This window comes from Phyllostomus discolor, chromosome 6 (assembly GCF_004126475.2).
Source record: "Phyllostomus discolor isolate MPI-MPIP mPhyDis1 chromosome 6, mPhyDis1.pri.v3, whole genome shotgun sequence".
Lineage (NCBI taxonomy): Eukaryota > Metazoa > Chordata > Mammalia > Chiroptera > Phyllostomidae > Phyllostomus > Phyllostomus discolor.
Window position 1 is genome coordinate 35,196,557 of NC_040908.2, and position 11,769 is coordinate 35,208,325.

General features: G+C 44.7%; 1 protein-coding gene across 5 annotated transcripts in view; it reads left to right on the plus strand.

Moving 5' to 3' along the window:
- SPTBN1 (spectrin beta, non-erythrocytic 1) overlaps positions 1-9,821 on the plus strand; it is a 189,057-nt gene extending 179,236 nt beyond the window's left edge. For 3 of the 5 annotated variants that reach the window (XM_028516163.2, XM_028516162.2, XM_028516166.2), the window contains 5 exons: positions 204-267; positions 4,651-4,889; positions 6,044-6,217; positions 7,698-7,740; positions 8,496-9,812. In XM_028516163.2, the coding sequence (XP_028371964.1) occupies positions 204-267; positions 4,651-4,889; positions 6,044-6,217; positions 7,698-7,740; positions 8,496-8,714 (739 nt within the window). In that variant the 3' untranslated portion in view covers positions 8,715-9,812. Of the gene's footprint in view, positions 1-203; positions 4,890-6,043; positions 6,218-7,697; positions 7,741-8,495 lie in introns of those variants that run through there. The other 2 variants (XR_004903667.1, XM_036027958.1) reach the window with 2 other exon arrangements.
- Positions 9,822-11,769: the final 1,948 nt, after the last annotated feature.

Below are 11,769 nucleotides of genomic sequence, written 5' to 3' on the forward strand. Positions count from 1 at the left end.
CTTACCTCTCAAGTTGGTTTGAAATGCTTTGAAAGTTGTTAAAAAGAAACTAAATTATGTAAAAGAGGGTTGCAGGGTTTTTTCTAAGAGAGAAGCTGTATTAAAATAGACTGATGTTCTCTCCATTTTTCTTACTGTTTTTCTCTCCCCATCTTCTCCTTTTCTTCTTCCTCCCCTGTTCTCTTTCCCCCTTCACCTAACAGGGATACTTCAAAAGGAGAGCAAGTTTCCCAGAATGGTTTGCCAGCTGAACAGGGATCTCCACGGGTTAGTTACCGCTCTCAAACCTACCAAAACTACAAAAACTTTAATAGCAGACGGACAGCCAGTGACCAGCCATGGTCCGGACTGTGAAGTTCACTACTGTTTGTCAAGAACCACTCTTTCCAAATCCTGATGGTTTGACTTTTTGGCTTCTACTTCACCCACAGTGTTACAATTTTACTTAATTCATAGCCTTCCTTGGTTTCATATTTGTTTGCGTTTAATTCATGTTTATTTGAGTCTTTTAACTGATGGATGCTCAGTTGCCTTAAAGCAGCATACTTATTTTTTATTTATGTGAGCTTTTTACTTTATTGAGATTTTACAGCAAAAGCCTTAACATGAGTAATTGCAATTTAATGAGATTACAGCAAAATGAAGAAGAAAACTAGAATCCGACAGGTATGATGTATCCAGTTATACTAACAGGGTGCAGTATTGCACTGTATATAGTCTCATTTACAGATGTTATTAACCTGCGGTAGTTTACTCATAGCTAGGAAGACTGGTATATGCAGAAGGAGACTTTAAGTACTACGATGAAAACCTAAAGTCAGCTGTGTGACATTCCATTGAAGGGTGCACTCATTTATTGAAAATGACAAGGAAAGAAAAAAGGAAGTTGGATCTACTTGGGAAGCTGCGTGAATTTTTAGGTGCAGAATCTCAAATGTTTTGAGATCCGCAGATCATTTATTACTTTTTACAAACCACCTTCTCTCTTATTTTTTTCTGCCAAGTCCTGAATTGGGAATTCTAGGCTTACTGGCAGGAGATAATGCAGCCGGCCTGGGGAGTAAAGTGCCCGCCCCCGGCTGCCGCACCCTTGCCTTGGTCACTGTCGGCACCGCCAGGACGCCGCAGGTGACAGCAGTGTCCAGCATGTTTCGGAAGCCTGCGTCCTGGACTTCCGGGCCTGTCCATTCAGCCGATGACTTCAGGGTGTCAAACTGTTTAAGTTTTTTAAACATGGAGCAAAAGCCATCCTGGTTCACCCTGATTTACTTGAACGATGCACGCGGTGGACCACCCCTAGGAGCAGTTGCACGCCTCCTGGCTTCAGAAGTCAAGTTTAGCATCTCTGTAGACAGAAACTCCGTTGTGTGCCTGGTTGCAGATCTTCTGATTCGTTTTTCATTTTCTTATGAAAATGAAGTTCTTCTATGGAGTTCTCTAATAAGAAGTCTTTTAGGATGGCATTTGTCAAACCACCAGCAGGGATTGAAAATGTTTTAACAGGAATGCTGTTCCTTAGGAATAAAAGCTGATGAAAGAGGTGATTTCCTGGTACTGATCAAGACAAACCTGAACCCCTGTTACATCAAAGCCTCGCGAGACATTCATTTGCTCATTTGCCATATTTAGGTGTTAGTGGAATCAGAAACCTGTTTTGATATGTGTTCTCCATGAGTTAAGTCTAATTTGTCTTTTCATTTCATGATGCATGTCTTTTTTTTCTTTTGTCAGGATAACATCATGTAGCATCTTGTTTGTTTTTCCTTATTTCTATGTACATATCTATCTACTTGTGATTGTAGATGGGTATATAGATAGATGCCAAGCTTCTTACGTTCGGGGGGTAGTGTGCACCACCATTGGGTCTCTGCCTTAAAACACACCAAATTCCCTGTTTAGGAAAACACCACTGCTTTATCTTTGGTCTTTAAGGAGCCCTGGCATGTGTTTTTGGCTCCAAATTATATGTCATTGATCTATATGTATATGTGATATTTCCATATATATGTTTAAATTTTGTATCATCAGGACTGATACCCAATTTTATGCTTTTTGTATTCAAAAGACCAAAAACAAAAAAAAAATACTACAACCGCATAAGCACACAAGAAAGAAGTGCTATAATGTTTTTGGCATTTGTTCTCATGCCTATTTTTATCTAGATTTTTAAATTGTAACTTGCCAGAACAAAATTTTAATTGCAATTTGGGTTGTATTGGAAGAAGAAAAGCCTTTTCATTCTTTTGAGTTATGGTGCAGAGACTCAGGTTAATGAACTTGAAAAAAGTGTTGCTTCGTGCACTTCGAAAACCAATCGGGTATTTCTTGTGCTACTAGTTGTCACGTTGCATTTGTGTTCACCTTCCCATTTAAATATCTCAGGTGTACTCAGCCACTAAAGCACTGTGGACTAATCGCTAAAGAGAAGCAACGTGGGTGGGGAGAGGGTGTGTTCACGTGAACCCACTGTTCGGTCACAGCACGATGATTTGCTTTTGATGTTTGTCTCTAGTGGTGTGTTGTCTGTTGGCATGCTTAAGCACATGTCCATTAAAATTCATTTTGTTCCTTTTATTTTCCTTGTATTCTTGGTTAGTGATTCATTTGCATAAACATTAATTGTCTCTGCATACTGGTTTGGGGTTTTCTCTTTCCTTCTAACTCCAAAGAAAAAAATTTTTGCTGCAGAATTTCTCCCAGAAGAGGCTTCCCTGGCCTTCACCTCCCCTCGAAGTCTGACCAAGTATGATAAATTTTAGCCTTTTTTAAGTAAACATTTCTCTATCCAGGTTATTGCTGTCACTAGTCACTAGTTTTCAAGTCACACCTGCAGCACTAATTTTTTTTAACCTGATTTCTGTACACACTAACCCCATGTCTCCTGGACTCAACGCTTGGCACAGGCCTTCCACACCAAACTCACACTGCCCACTAGAAATTTCGCGAAGTCTCCCACTAGAACAGATTTGTCAACTTTAAAATCCACTCACTTCCTTTTGACTCCAGGTTTTTTTTGTTTTTGTTATTTCCCCTCCTGCATCTCTCCTTTAAAAATGAAGGAGAGAAATACTAAAATAGCCTGTTGCTCATAAGCACGGGTCTACAGGCTGTCACTTGCAAGGCCAGGGCAATCACCATGCATCTCCCGCCCCCATGCCTTTCTGCCCTAAGAATCCATTTTCCATATTGCTCTGTGGGTAAAGGGTTCCAATCAAAAACATCCTTAAATTGCATAGCTGCTGGTCTCCCCTAAGCCCTGATGCTAACGATGATAATTTCTATAGATGGGTTATAAATCTGTGACTCCTGTCCAGCCACTTAGATAAGACCCAAACGAGAGGTCCCATTCCTGAGAGTTGACATATCTGAGTGTTCAAGCAGTGGTGGCCAGGCTACCGTTCATGCTGTTGAGGTTGTTGCTGCTGATTTGGTGTCCTTTTGGTTCTGGGCAGCAGTGGTGGGGGATATAGCTAATGATCGTTGCCATTGACACCTCCATGTTTGTTTGTGTATGAGGGGAGCCAGGTTGTCTGTAATCCACTAAAGTGTCAGCCACACCCAGCTTTAGTAACTCGCTAATCCCACACCCTGGGTGTATCAGCCGGGGGCCTCTACAGTTAATGGTACACAGTTGACAGTACACAGGCTGAAAGCGATAATGAATCGAGACCCTACTGCATTTCCCAAGCCGCAAAGCCATGAGGGTTACACTATAAATGAGCTTGGGAAGGAACAGCTCCCGAAGACGTCTCCAGCCCGAAGGGTCAGAGCCGCTGGAAGCCTGGCTGTCTCTGGGCTTTCTCGTCTCAGTGCAGCAAGGCACCGTGATCAACCAGCACGTGATGGGGAAGGCCCTGGTTCTGTCTTTGTTTGGGGGTAAATAGCCGTGTGGTGTTGAGTGACTGTGATTGGCTTTTCCAGCTCCTTTAACACAAACTACAACCCACTCACGATACAACTTCGGCAGATGTGGTTAAATTGATGTTTGTTGACTTGCCTCATTTCCTTCCAGCTCTTAAGTTCCAAAGTCTAACTGGGGTGGTAGATGTGAAAGTGCATGATTGTCGTCCTAATTTCTGCATGTATTCATGACGATGTGTTGAGGGGAGGGGGAGGAGAGCCAGAGAGCATTTTCAGAAACCGAAGGTCTTTCCTTGTCTTACTCTGGGGGAATGCTGTGTAGTTCTGATAGAGTTGTCTATCAATCTGTTTGTGAATGCCCTTTCGCTTAAATTTCCAGCCCTTCTGGTGGCGTCCTTGGTTGTAAGGTGGCTGCTGTATAACGTCCACTCTCTCATATTTAATATGTGTGATTGTTACCGTTGTCCTTTCGTTTTTAAAGTAACCCTAAGAGGAAATGATCTGAGTTACATTAGAGAAAATGGATTGATCAGAGGAGCAGAGTGCAGTAAAACTCATACTGGCATTTCGCTTTTCTCATTTCCCCGTAAACGGGCGGGCATTAATCCCTTCCCACCTTCTAATGTCCTTGGTGTCCAGCTGGCTTTGTGGGATGTGCAATGGTTTTACTGTACTGCCTCGATCTGTGCCAGGCATTTATACACAGCCACGTGTGCGAGTCAGTCAGAGCGTATGTGGTCACCGCCCTGAATCACGGGGTTCGCTGAATAGCCTCTCCACTGTCCCTAGATGGCTGAAACGGTGGATACAAGCGAAATGGTCAATGGCGCTGCAGAGCAGAGGACAAGTTCCAAAGAGTCCAGTCCCATCCCCTCCCCAACCTCCGATCGCAAAGCCAAGACTGCCCTCCCAGCCCAGAGTGCCGCCACCTTGCCGGCCAGAACCCAGGAGATGCCTTCGGCCCAGATGGAAGGCTTTCTCAATCGGAAGCACGAGTGGGAGGCCCACAATAAGAAAGCCTCAAGCAGGTAATGGCAGCAAAGGCTGAGGCGGTCAGATGGGAAGTTAGCCCATAAGGGTCAAGGCGGGTCGATCTTGAGTTGAATGGGGACTGTGTGTTCATGTAGTTGATTTGTTTGTCGTTTTCTGGGCTTTACATTCTTGGGACTGACATTGGGAAGAGAGGGGGGTAGTGTGCCTTGAGAGGAGGAAGGGTTAAACATGGATGGAAATAGCAAAGATAGGCCTCAGTAGTTCATCCTGAGGAGGAATGCTGCTCTGCTAGGTTGTGGTTGAGTCTTCCCTGAAGGGAAATGACTCGCTGCTGTTTTCCACCCCGTGGGGTTTTTACAGACATTTGCCATTTCTCCTGCCTTAACTCCATATCAGTCTTTATATGTGTGATCTCCCAAATGCCCCACTTTTACTGTCTTTTCTTTACAGATGAGGAAACTGGGGCCCTGAGAGGTTAAGAAAGCTTATATTCTATAAAAAGTTAGTAAGTGGTATCGTGGGGGTGAAACTCACGTCTGACTTCATGGCCTGTGTGTGTGCTTACTATTGAACCACACTGCCTGGAACCACCATGTACGCCTGTGCAGGCCATGTGGCATTCAAGGAAATCCCATCCCAGAGCTGCCAACATCCATTTAATACACACAGATCTCGTTCCAGTAAAATGGATACATTCTGACAGTTTGCCACATCACGGCACGAAGGCCTTTTTCTAACTCACGCAGGGGCTCCATACATACTGGTGGCCCTGGATCTGCCTCCCTGTGGAGTCACCAGCCACGTACAGAATGGAGCTGCAGTGGAAGCTGCCCAAGGATGGCACGTTTCCATGAACTTGGCCTGTGCCCCCTACCACAGAGGTGTTACAACATCAAAAACTCTCCCCGTCAGAGCCAAGAGTACCTTTACTGAACAGAAGAAACACCGTTTCCCCTCAAATTCAGACAGGGAAGTCACCCTCAAAAACCTACCACTGCAGCTACCTGCGCCCTGCCCCAGGAGCCCCCAGAGGCATTTCGTTCCTTTGTTTAGTTGGAGCGGAATTCAGGGAGGGCTTTTGACAAGAGGTCGCAGCCCGTTGTACGGGGACCATTTTCCCATTAATCGGTTCTCAGTGCTCTAAGGAAGTGTGGTGTGGAACCGTGACGTTCCTTTCTTCACTGCTCAGGTCCTGGCACAATGTTTACTGTGTCATAAATAACCAAGAAATGGGTTTCTACAAGGACGCAAAGACAGCCGCCTCTGGGATCCCTTACCACAGCGAGGTCCCAGTGAGTCTGAAAGAAGCCGTCTGTGAAGTGGCCCTTGACTACAAAAAGAAGAAGCACGTGTTCAAGCTCAGGTGAGAGTTGTGGTGCCTCGAGGTTCCTGGAAGTGTGGGTGTGTGTGCGTGTTTCCACTCCGGGGGGTTGTTTTTCCTAGATGGGTACTGTGATAAGTTGGTTTTTTTCCTCTGCCATTTAAAAAATCACCAAGAAAGCGACAGACAGGCTTGGCACACGTCTTGGTTAGGATGTCTGGGGACTGGCCAGTCACCAGCTTCCCCGTGCTTAATGGCACACTGAACGTTGAAGTGAAGACGCTTTTGTTTTTAGAAGCTGGAACTCAATTGTTCCCTGAGAGGAGGTGAGCTGTTCACATTTCACAGTTTAAGGGAAGCTCAGAAAAATAGTTTCCCCATCTTTGGAGCTTATCTGGACTCGGGGTACTGTTCTTTGCCCATGGCTTATCCAGTGACGGGTCAAGTGAGCTCCCCGGGGGCTGGATGGAGGCAAACAGGAAGTGTGTGTGTGGGGCCTGGGCTCCTGGGCTTTCTCCTGGGTGCCCAGTGGGTGTTGCAGCTGCCCTGGAACCATCCAAGAGTTCCAGGTGTCTCTACCCAGTAGAATACCTATACATCCCCACAGAGTAGGTCCAAGCTCGGAAGTTCTGCTTATTACATGGAAATGGGCAGAAAAACTACTTTGTTTTTATTTTTTTAATTTAAAAAGTGGTCAAGATGTTACTTCATTTAATACTTCTTTGATCTGTTGCTTTGGGATCTGAAAAGCCCAGGACTTCAGTTACATGTGTCTTGTGCCAGTTGGACTAGGCCATGGCCTGCAAATGAGTGTGTCAGGTGGTGTGATTTACTGAGCCCTGTTGATGAGCACTGGAGGGCTCTTAAGACTTGGAACACTTGACACTCTGGAAGATGAGGCTCAGGCAGCCCGGCTCCCTGGCCACCTCCTTGTTGCAGATTCAGGGGGTTAGGGTCTTGGTAGAGGACACTTACCCTTCTCCCCACCTCTTCCTCTTGCAGGCAGTGGAGTGAAGGAGAGTCACAGTGGGTGGCCTTGCAAGGACACTAGCTTTCATTCTGATATGTACATAAGTGAAATCTAAGAGGCTGCTTTTGTATGTTTATTCAGAAACTGGTATTTGTAAATGTGGGAGATGCAAGCTTAGTGGCAGAATTTCAAAAGGGCTTATAAATTTTAAAGACCTTTCTCTTGAATTCAATTTAGAGCAGTGGTCAGGCATCCAAGTATTCTTTGCGACAACAAAGCCAGATGTTAATTCATTTGGGACTTTTAAAAAATTCTCCCAGTGGGTTAAAACACCAGGTTGCCTATGTATATTCTATTGGCCCAATTGGGGCTCCTCGATGTCCAGGGGGCCCCACGGGGCCTGTGCGTGTCCCGGGCATGGCTGGTGGTGTATGAACAGCCGTTTCTGGTGTGACTCCTGTGGCCTCCTTGTACCCCGCAAAGGATATGGGAGTTGGGGGACCTTTTTTTCTGAAGTTATATTGTGACTTCCTTTCTTCCTTCAAATTACAGACTAAATGATGGAAATGAGTACCTCTTCCAAGCCAAAGACGATGTAAGTTTCTAAGATTCTTTTCTCTCGATTACTTACTTAAGCATTTGCAAGTATCTGTGGCACGAGGGATAAGCTTTATTTGTACCGTTCTTCATGGGAGTAATGATCAGTGACAGCTGGCGTCTGTCATCTCGTCTCCACAGTCACTAACACTGGAAAGGGTTCGGTTCTCCTTATGCTTCTAGGAGGCAGTGAATGTCACTTGTCTCCCAGTGGGTGAGGCACAGTGAGGTGGTCCCAGGACTGGACGTGGATCTTGATGCCCAGTCAGGAGCCTCCCCGCTGCACCCCACTGCCTTTAACCACCCATTTCTTGGTTGTGCTCCATCTTGAGGAGAGAGAGAAAATAGCATATGCAGCGCTTTAAATTTGAAAACGCTTCTGTTAAATTTACAGTCTTACCTGTGAAATATATTACAATTTTTTAAAAGCCAGAGAGGGGAGCAGCTTCTGGGGTGGGGCCTGCTGCTCCACCGGTGGCGATGAGTCTTCAGCTCTTCCAGCTTCCTAGGACCACATGCTAGATTGAGAACCTTCAGGTACTGTAAACCAAATTCCTCTAAGAGTTGAACTGTGTTCACTCTACTGTCCTATTAAAGCAGAGAGAGGTTCGTTTGGGAACTGCTTTACCCCTGAGTTAGCGCTGTCCCCAAGCCTTCTGACTGGCAGTCTCGGGTGGCCATGCAATTGCAGTGAGAGCGTTTCGTGCCCGTCCCTCTTAGCCGAGTCTCACCCGTGCCTCCTCCTTTGTCCAGGAGGAAATGAACACATGGATGCAGGCCATCTCCTCCGCCATCTCCTCTGATAAACATGAGGTGTCTGCCAGCACCCAGAGCACGCCAGCATCCAGTCGGGCGCAGACCTTGCCCACCAGTGTCGTCACCATCACCAGCGAATCCAGCCCCGGCAAACGGGAGAAGGACAAAGAGAAAGACAAAGAGAAGCGGTTCAGCCTTTTTGGCAAAAAGAAGTGAACTCCTTTCTTTCACCTCCTGCCCTTCTCTTAACATTTTCAGTGAAATTCCAGCATGCAAGCTCAGAACCAACACATTATTCTCTGTGCCTAACGTTCCTCAATGTGGTTGATTTTTTTTTTTTTTTTAATTTATAGAGCATTTCTGGGGATGGGGTGGGGGAAAATACACCTAAACACTTTATCTCCAAGTTACAAAAGTTTGAGGTGCAGAGGGAAGACCAGATTTTTTTAAGTGAAATTATATAGGTTAGATCTCAATATTTAAACTGTTCCTCAATTTTGTGAGGCTGTGTTGGAAATAACTCGCCTCTAGTGCTGTTGGTATGGAGGGCAGCGGTGCTTAAAACAATATTTCCTGTGCTCACCAGAGACAAAATGTACCAATTTCCTGACACCATTCTCTGCCATTTACTCCCAGTGGTTACCTTGAGTTTTGACTATTAGAGGTGCCCATGGTGGGACTCACCTTGATTAAACAGATTGTGTATTAGGAGCTCGCTGCCGCCATAGTGCAGCTCCATGTTAACTGTACAGACCAAATGTTCGTATCAGCAGCACTTACTAACACACGACATGCGGCTTTTCTGCATCAGCTGGGACGACGGTTAAGAATGTCGCTATACGAGAAGGAATAGAAAACTGATACTGTTTTAAATAATCTGTAATTTCAATTTTTTTTTTGCTGAAATACATTATATTGTATGTTTGAGATAATTCTAGTACAAAGTATAATAAAACTAGATGTATAATAAACCCTTTAAATCATTGGTAAGTGTAAAAGTGGAACTGAAGCATTTACTGGACAAAGTAATGTTACTCTAATGGTTACTTGCTCGTGCGTTGCCACACTGTGTTATAATTTGCTTCATTACCTTGCTATTTGATACATAGTGTGCATTTCTCTGTCACTGTAACGATTGTAATGACAAATTTTCATCTTACTGCACAATCAAAACGGCATTGATAAGAATGAACCCGGGAGGCTGGGCCTGAGCAGGAAAATGGTCGGTCACTCAGGCCCGGTGCTCAGTCGTATTACTTGTACCTCTCAACTCTTTCCCTATCTGTTAAATATATGCGATGTCATTAAATGCTTTTAAATCTAGCATGGTGGGTAATTGTTCTTTTTCCTCTTCTGTGTGCACACCACATAGGGGAATTGCAAAGCAAGAGAGAGTAAACGAGACACAGTAGATAGTGCATCTGGGGTCCAGTTTTGTGCTCCTGTGCATGACTGGTATACCGGCTTTGAAAACTACAGTGAACAGAGTATTATCTCTGGAATGTTTGGCAGCTAACATCCATGTTTTATCTTTTTATTTATAAAGAAGTTATCAGAGAGCTTGCTAAACTCAAGCTCTGAGACAGGTTGTTAAATTTTTTCTGTAAAGATCCAGATTGTAAATATTTTAGGTTTTGTGGGCCATACTCTGTTGAAACTCCACTGTGGTATAATACAGAGGCAGCTATTGACAATATGTGAGCAACTGGGCATGGCTGTGTTACATTAAAACTCTGGACACAAATTCGAATTTCATCTATTTTATAGAAATCACACAAAGACAGATGATAGGCCAGATTTGGCCCATGGGCCTGTTTACTGACACCAGCATAGAGTTATGTGTGTTACACTTCTCCTATTTTTACCTTTCCTATTGATTCCATATCAGGGATTTTCAGTAAATTTTTCTACAGAGGCCATGCCCAACGTGACATCAAGCCTGGGCTCCACGACAATGGCACTGGCACTTTCTGTGACCTGCTGGTGAACTGAGGCCTCACCAGCTTCTCCCCCCACCTCTCACATGCACTGAAGGTCATTTATCTTACCGTGGCATTCCCTCATCCTTGCCTTAGGATTAAACTCAAGTCGTTCACTTCTCAAAGGATGAAATTATGGCCCAAATGTTAAGCCTACTCATGACAAAGCCAGGCAGGTGGCAGGCGGGCCACACTCAACCAGCAATCCCAGAATCCCATAAAAAAGTAACAACATGGGACATTTTGCATATAATTCCCGAGGCTCACTGACCCCTGACTTTGAGGCCTGGGTTTGGTGATGCTCGCGCTCCTTGCTGTACCTGCGGAGGACCCACTGAGGCCTGAGGGTGGAAGGTGGTGGGTGAAGGGAAGAGAAATGGCGACAGAAGACTGGTTTCGGTGGGTCATTAGAAGCTTATGTCAGCAGATACGATCAAGGCTTGTCCACTGGCAGAAGTTACAGGCCACAAAGGATCAGGAACTTCAATCCCATCAGGGCAAATAATGGGTTTTTTTAAATTCTACATGATTTATTTTGAGGATTTTCACATTGATTTTTATTGCTATAATGTACTGTTTTTCCCTGATTTTTAGTGATACAGGATGGGCGATATTGGCCTCTAAACTTATGAAACGTGAGCAGCAGTAAAGACAGACTCTCAGGATAGTCACTGATGAAAGGCCCCTTCGGTCACATTGAACATCTCTGAAGTTGGAATGCATCCTCGACTGACAGCACCTCAGTGTTGTGTCTTCTTCAGGGTGCTTAGAGTGGTGATGCTTCTTACAATCCATGGCATCTTACAATCCTTTCATCAGCCGATGAAAGGTCGCACCAGGCAATGGACATGTGATAGCACCAAGTTTTTGGCACTTTTAGGATTGGTCATGTTTGAGGACCCTGTATTTCCCTCTGGATATTCTTTTCATTTGTCAGAATACTTAAATATTTCCTTCACTTGGGGGAATTTGTGTAAAAAAGACAAAATATTTGAGTCCCAGTATTTGAACTGAGCTTTCTACGCATCACACCTCACCCCCATTAAAATAAAGGTAAAACTTCTGTCTGTCAAAGCTCCAGACTTCTCTAACCATCAGTGAAATTAGTCCTTTTTGAAACAAAAATGTCCCATCATTGTCTAGGGGAAGCCCTTTCAGGTTGGGTTTTGAGTTTTGGGGTTTTGGGGGGGAGTTAAAGATTTTATTTATTTTTAGAGAGACAGTAAGGGAGGGAGAAAGAGAGGGAGAGAAACATCAATGTGTGGTTGCTTCTCACGTGGCCCCCACTGGGG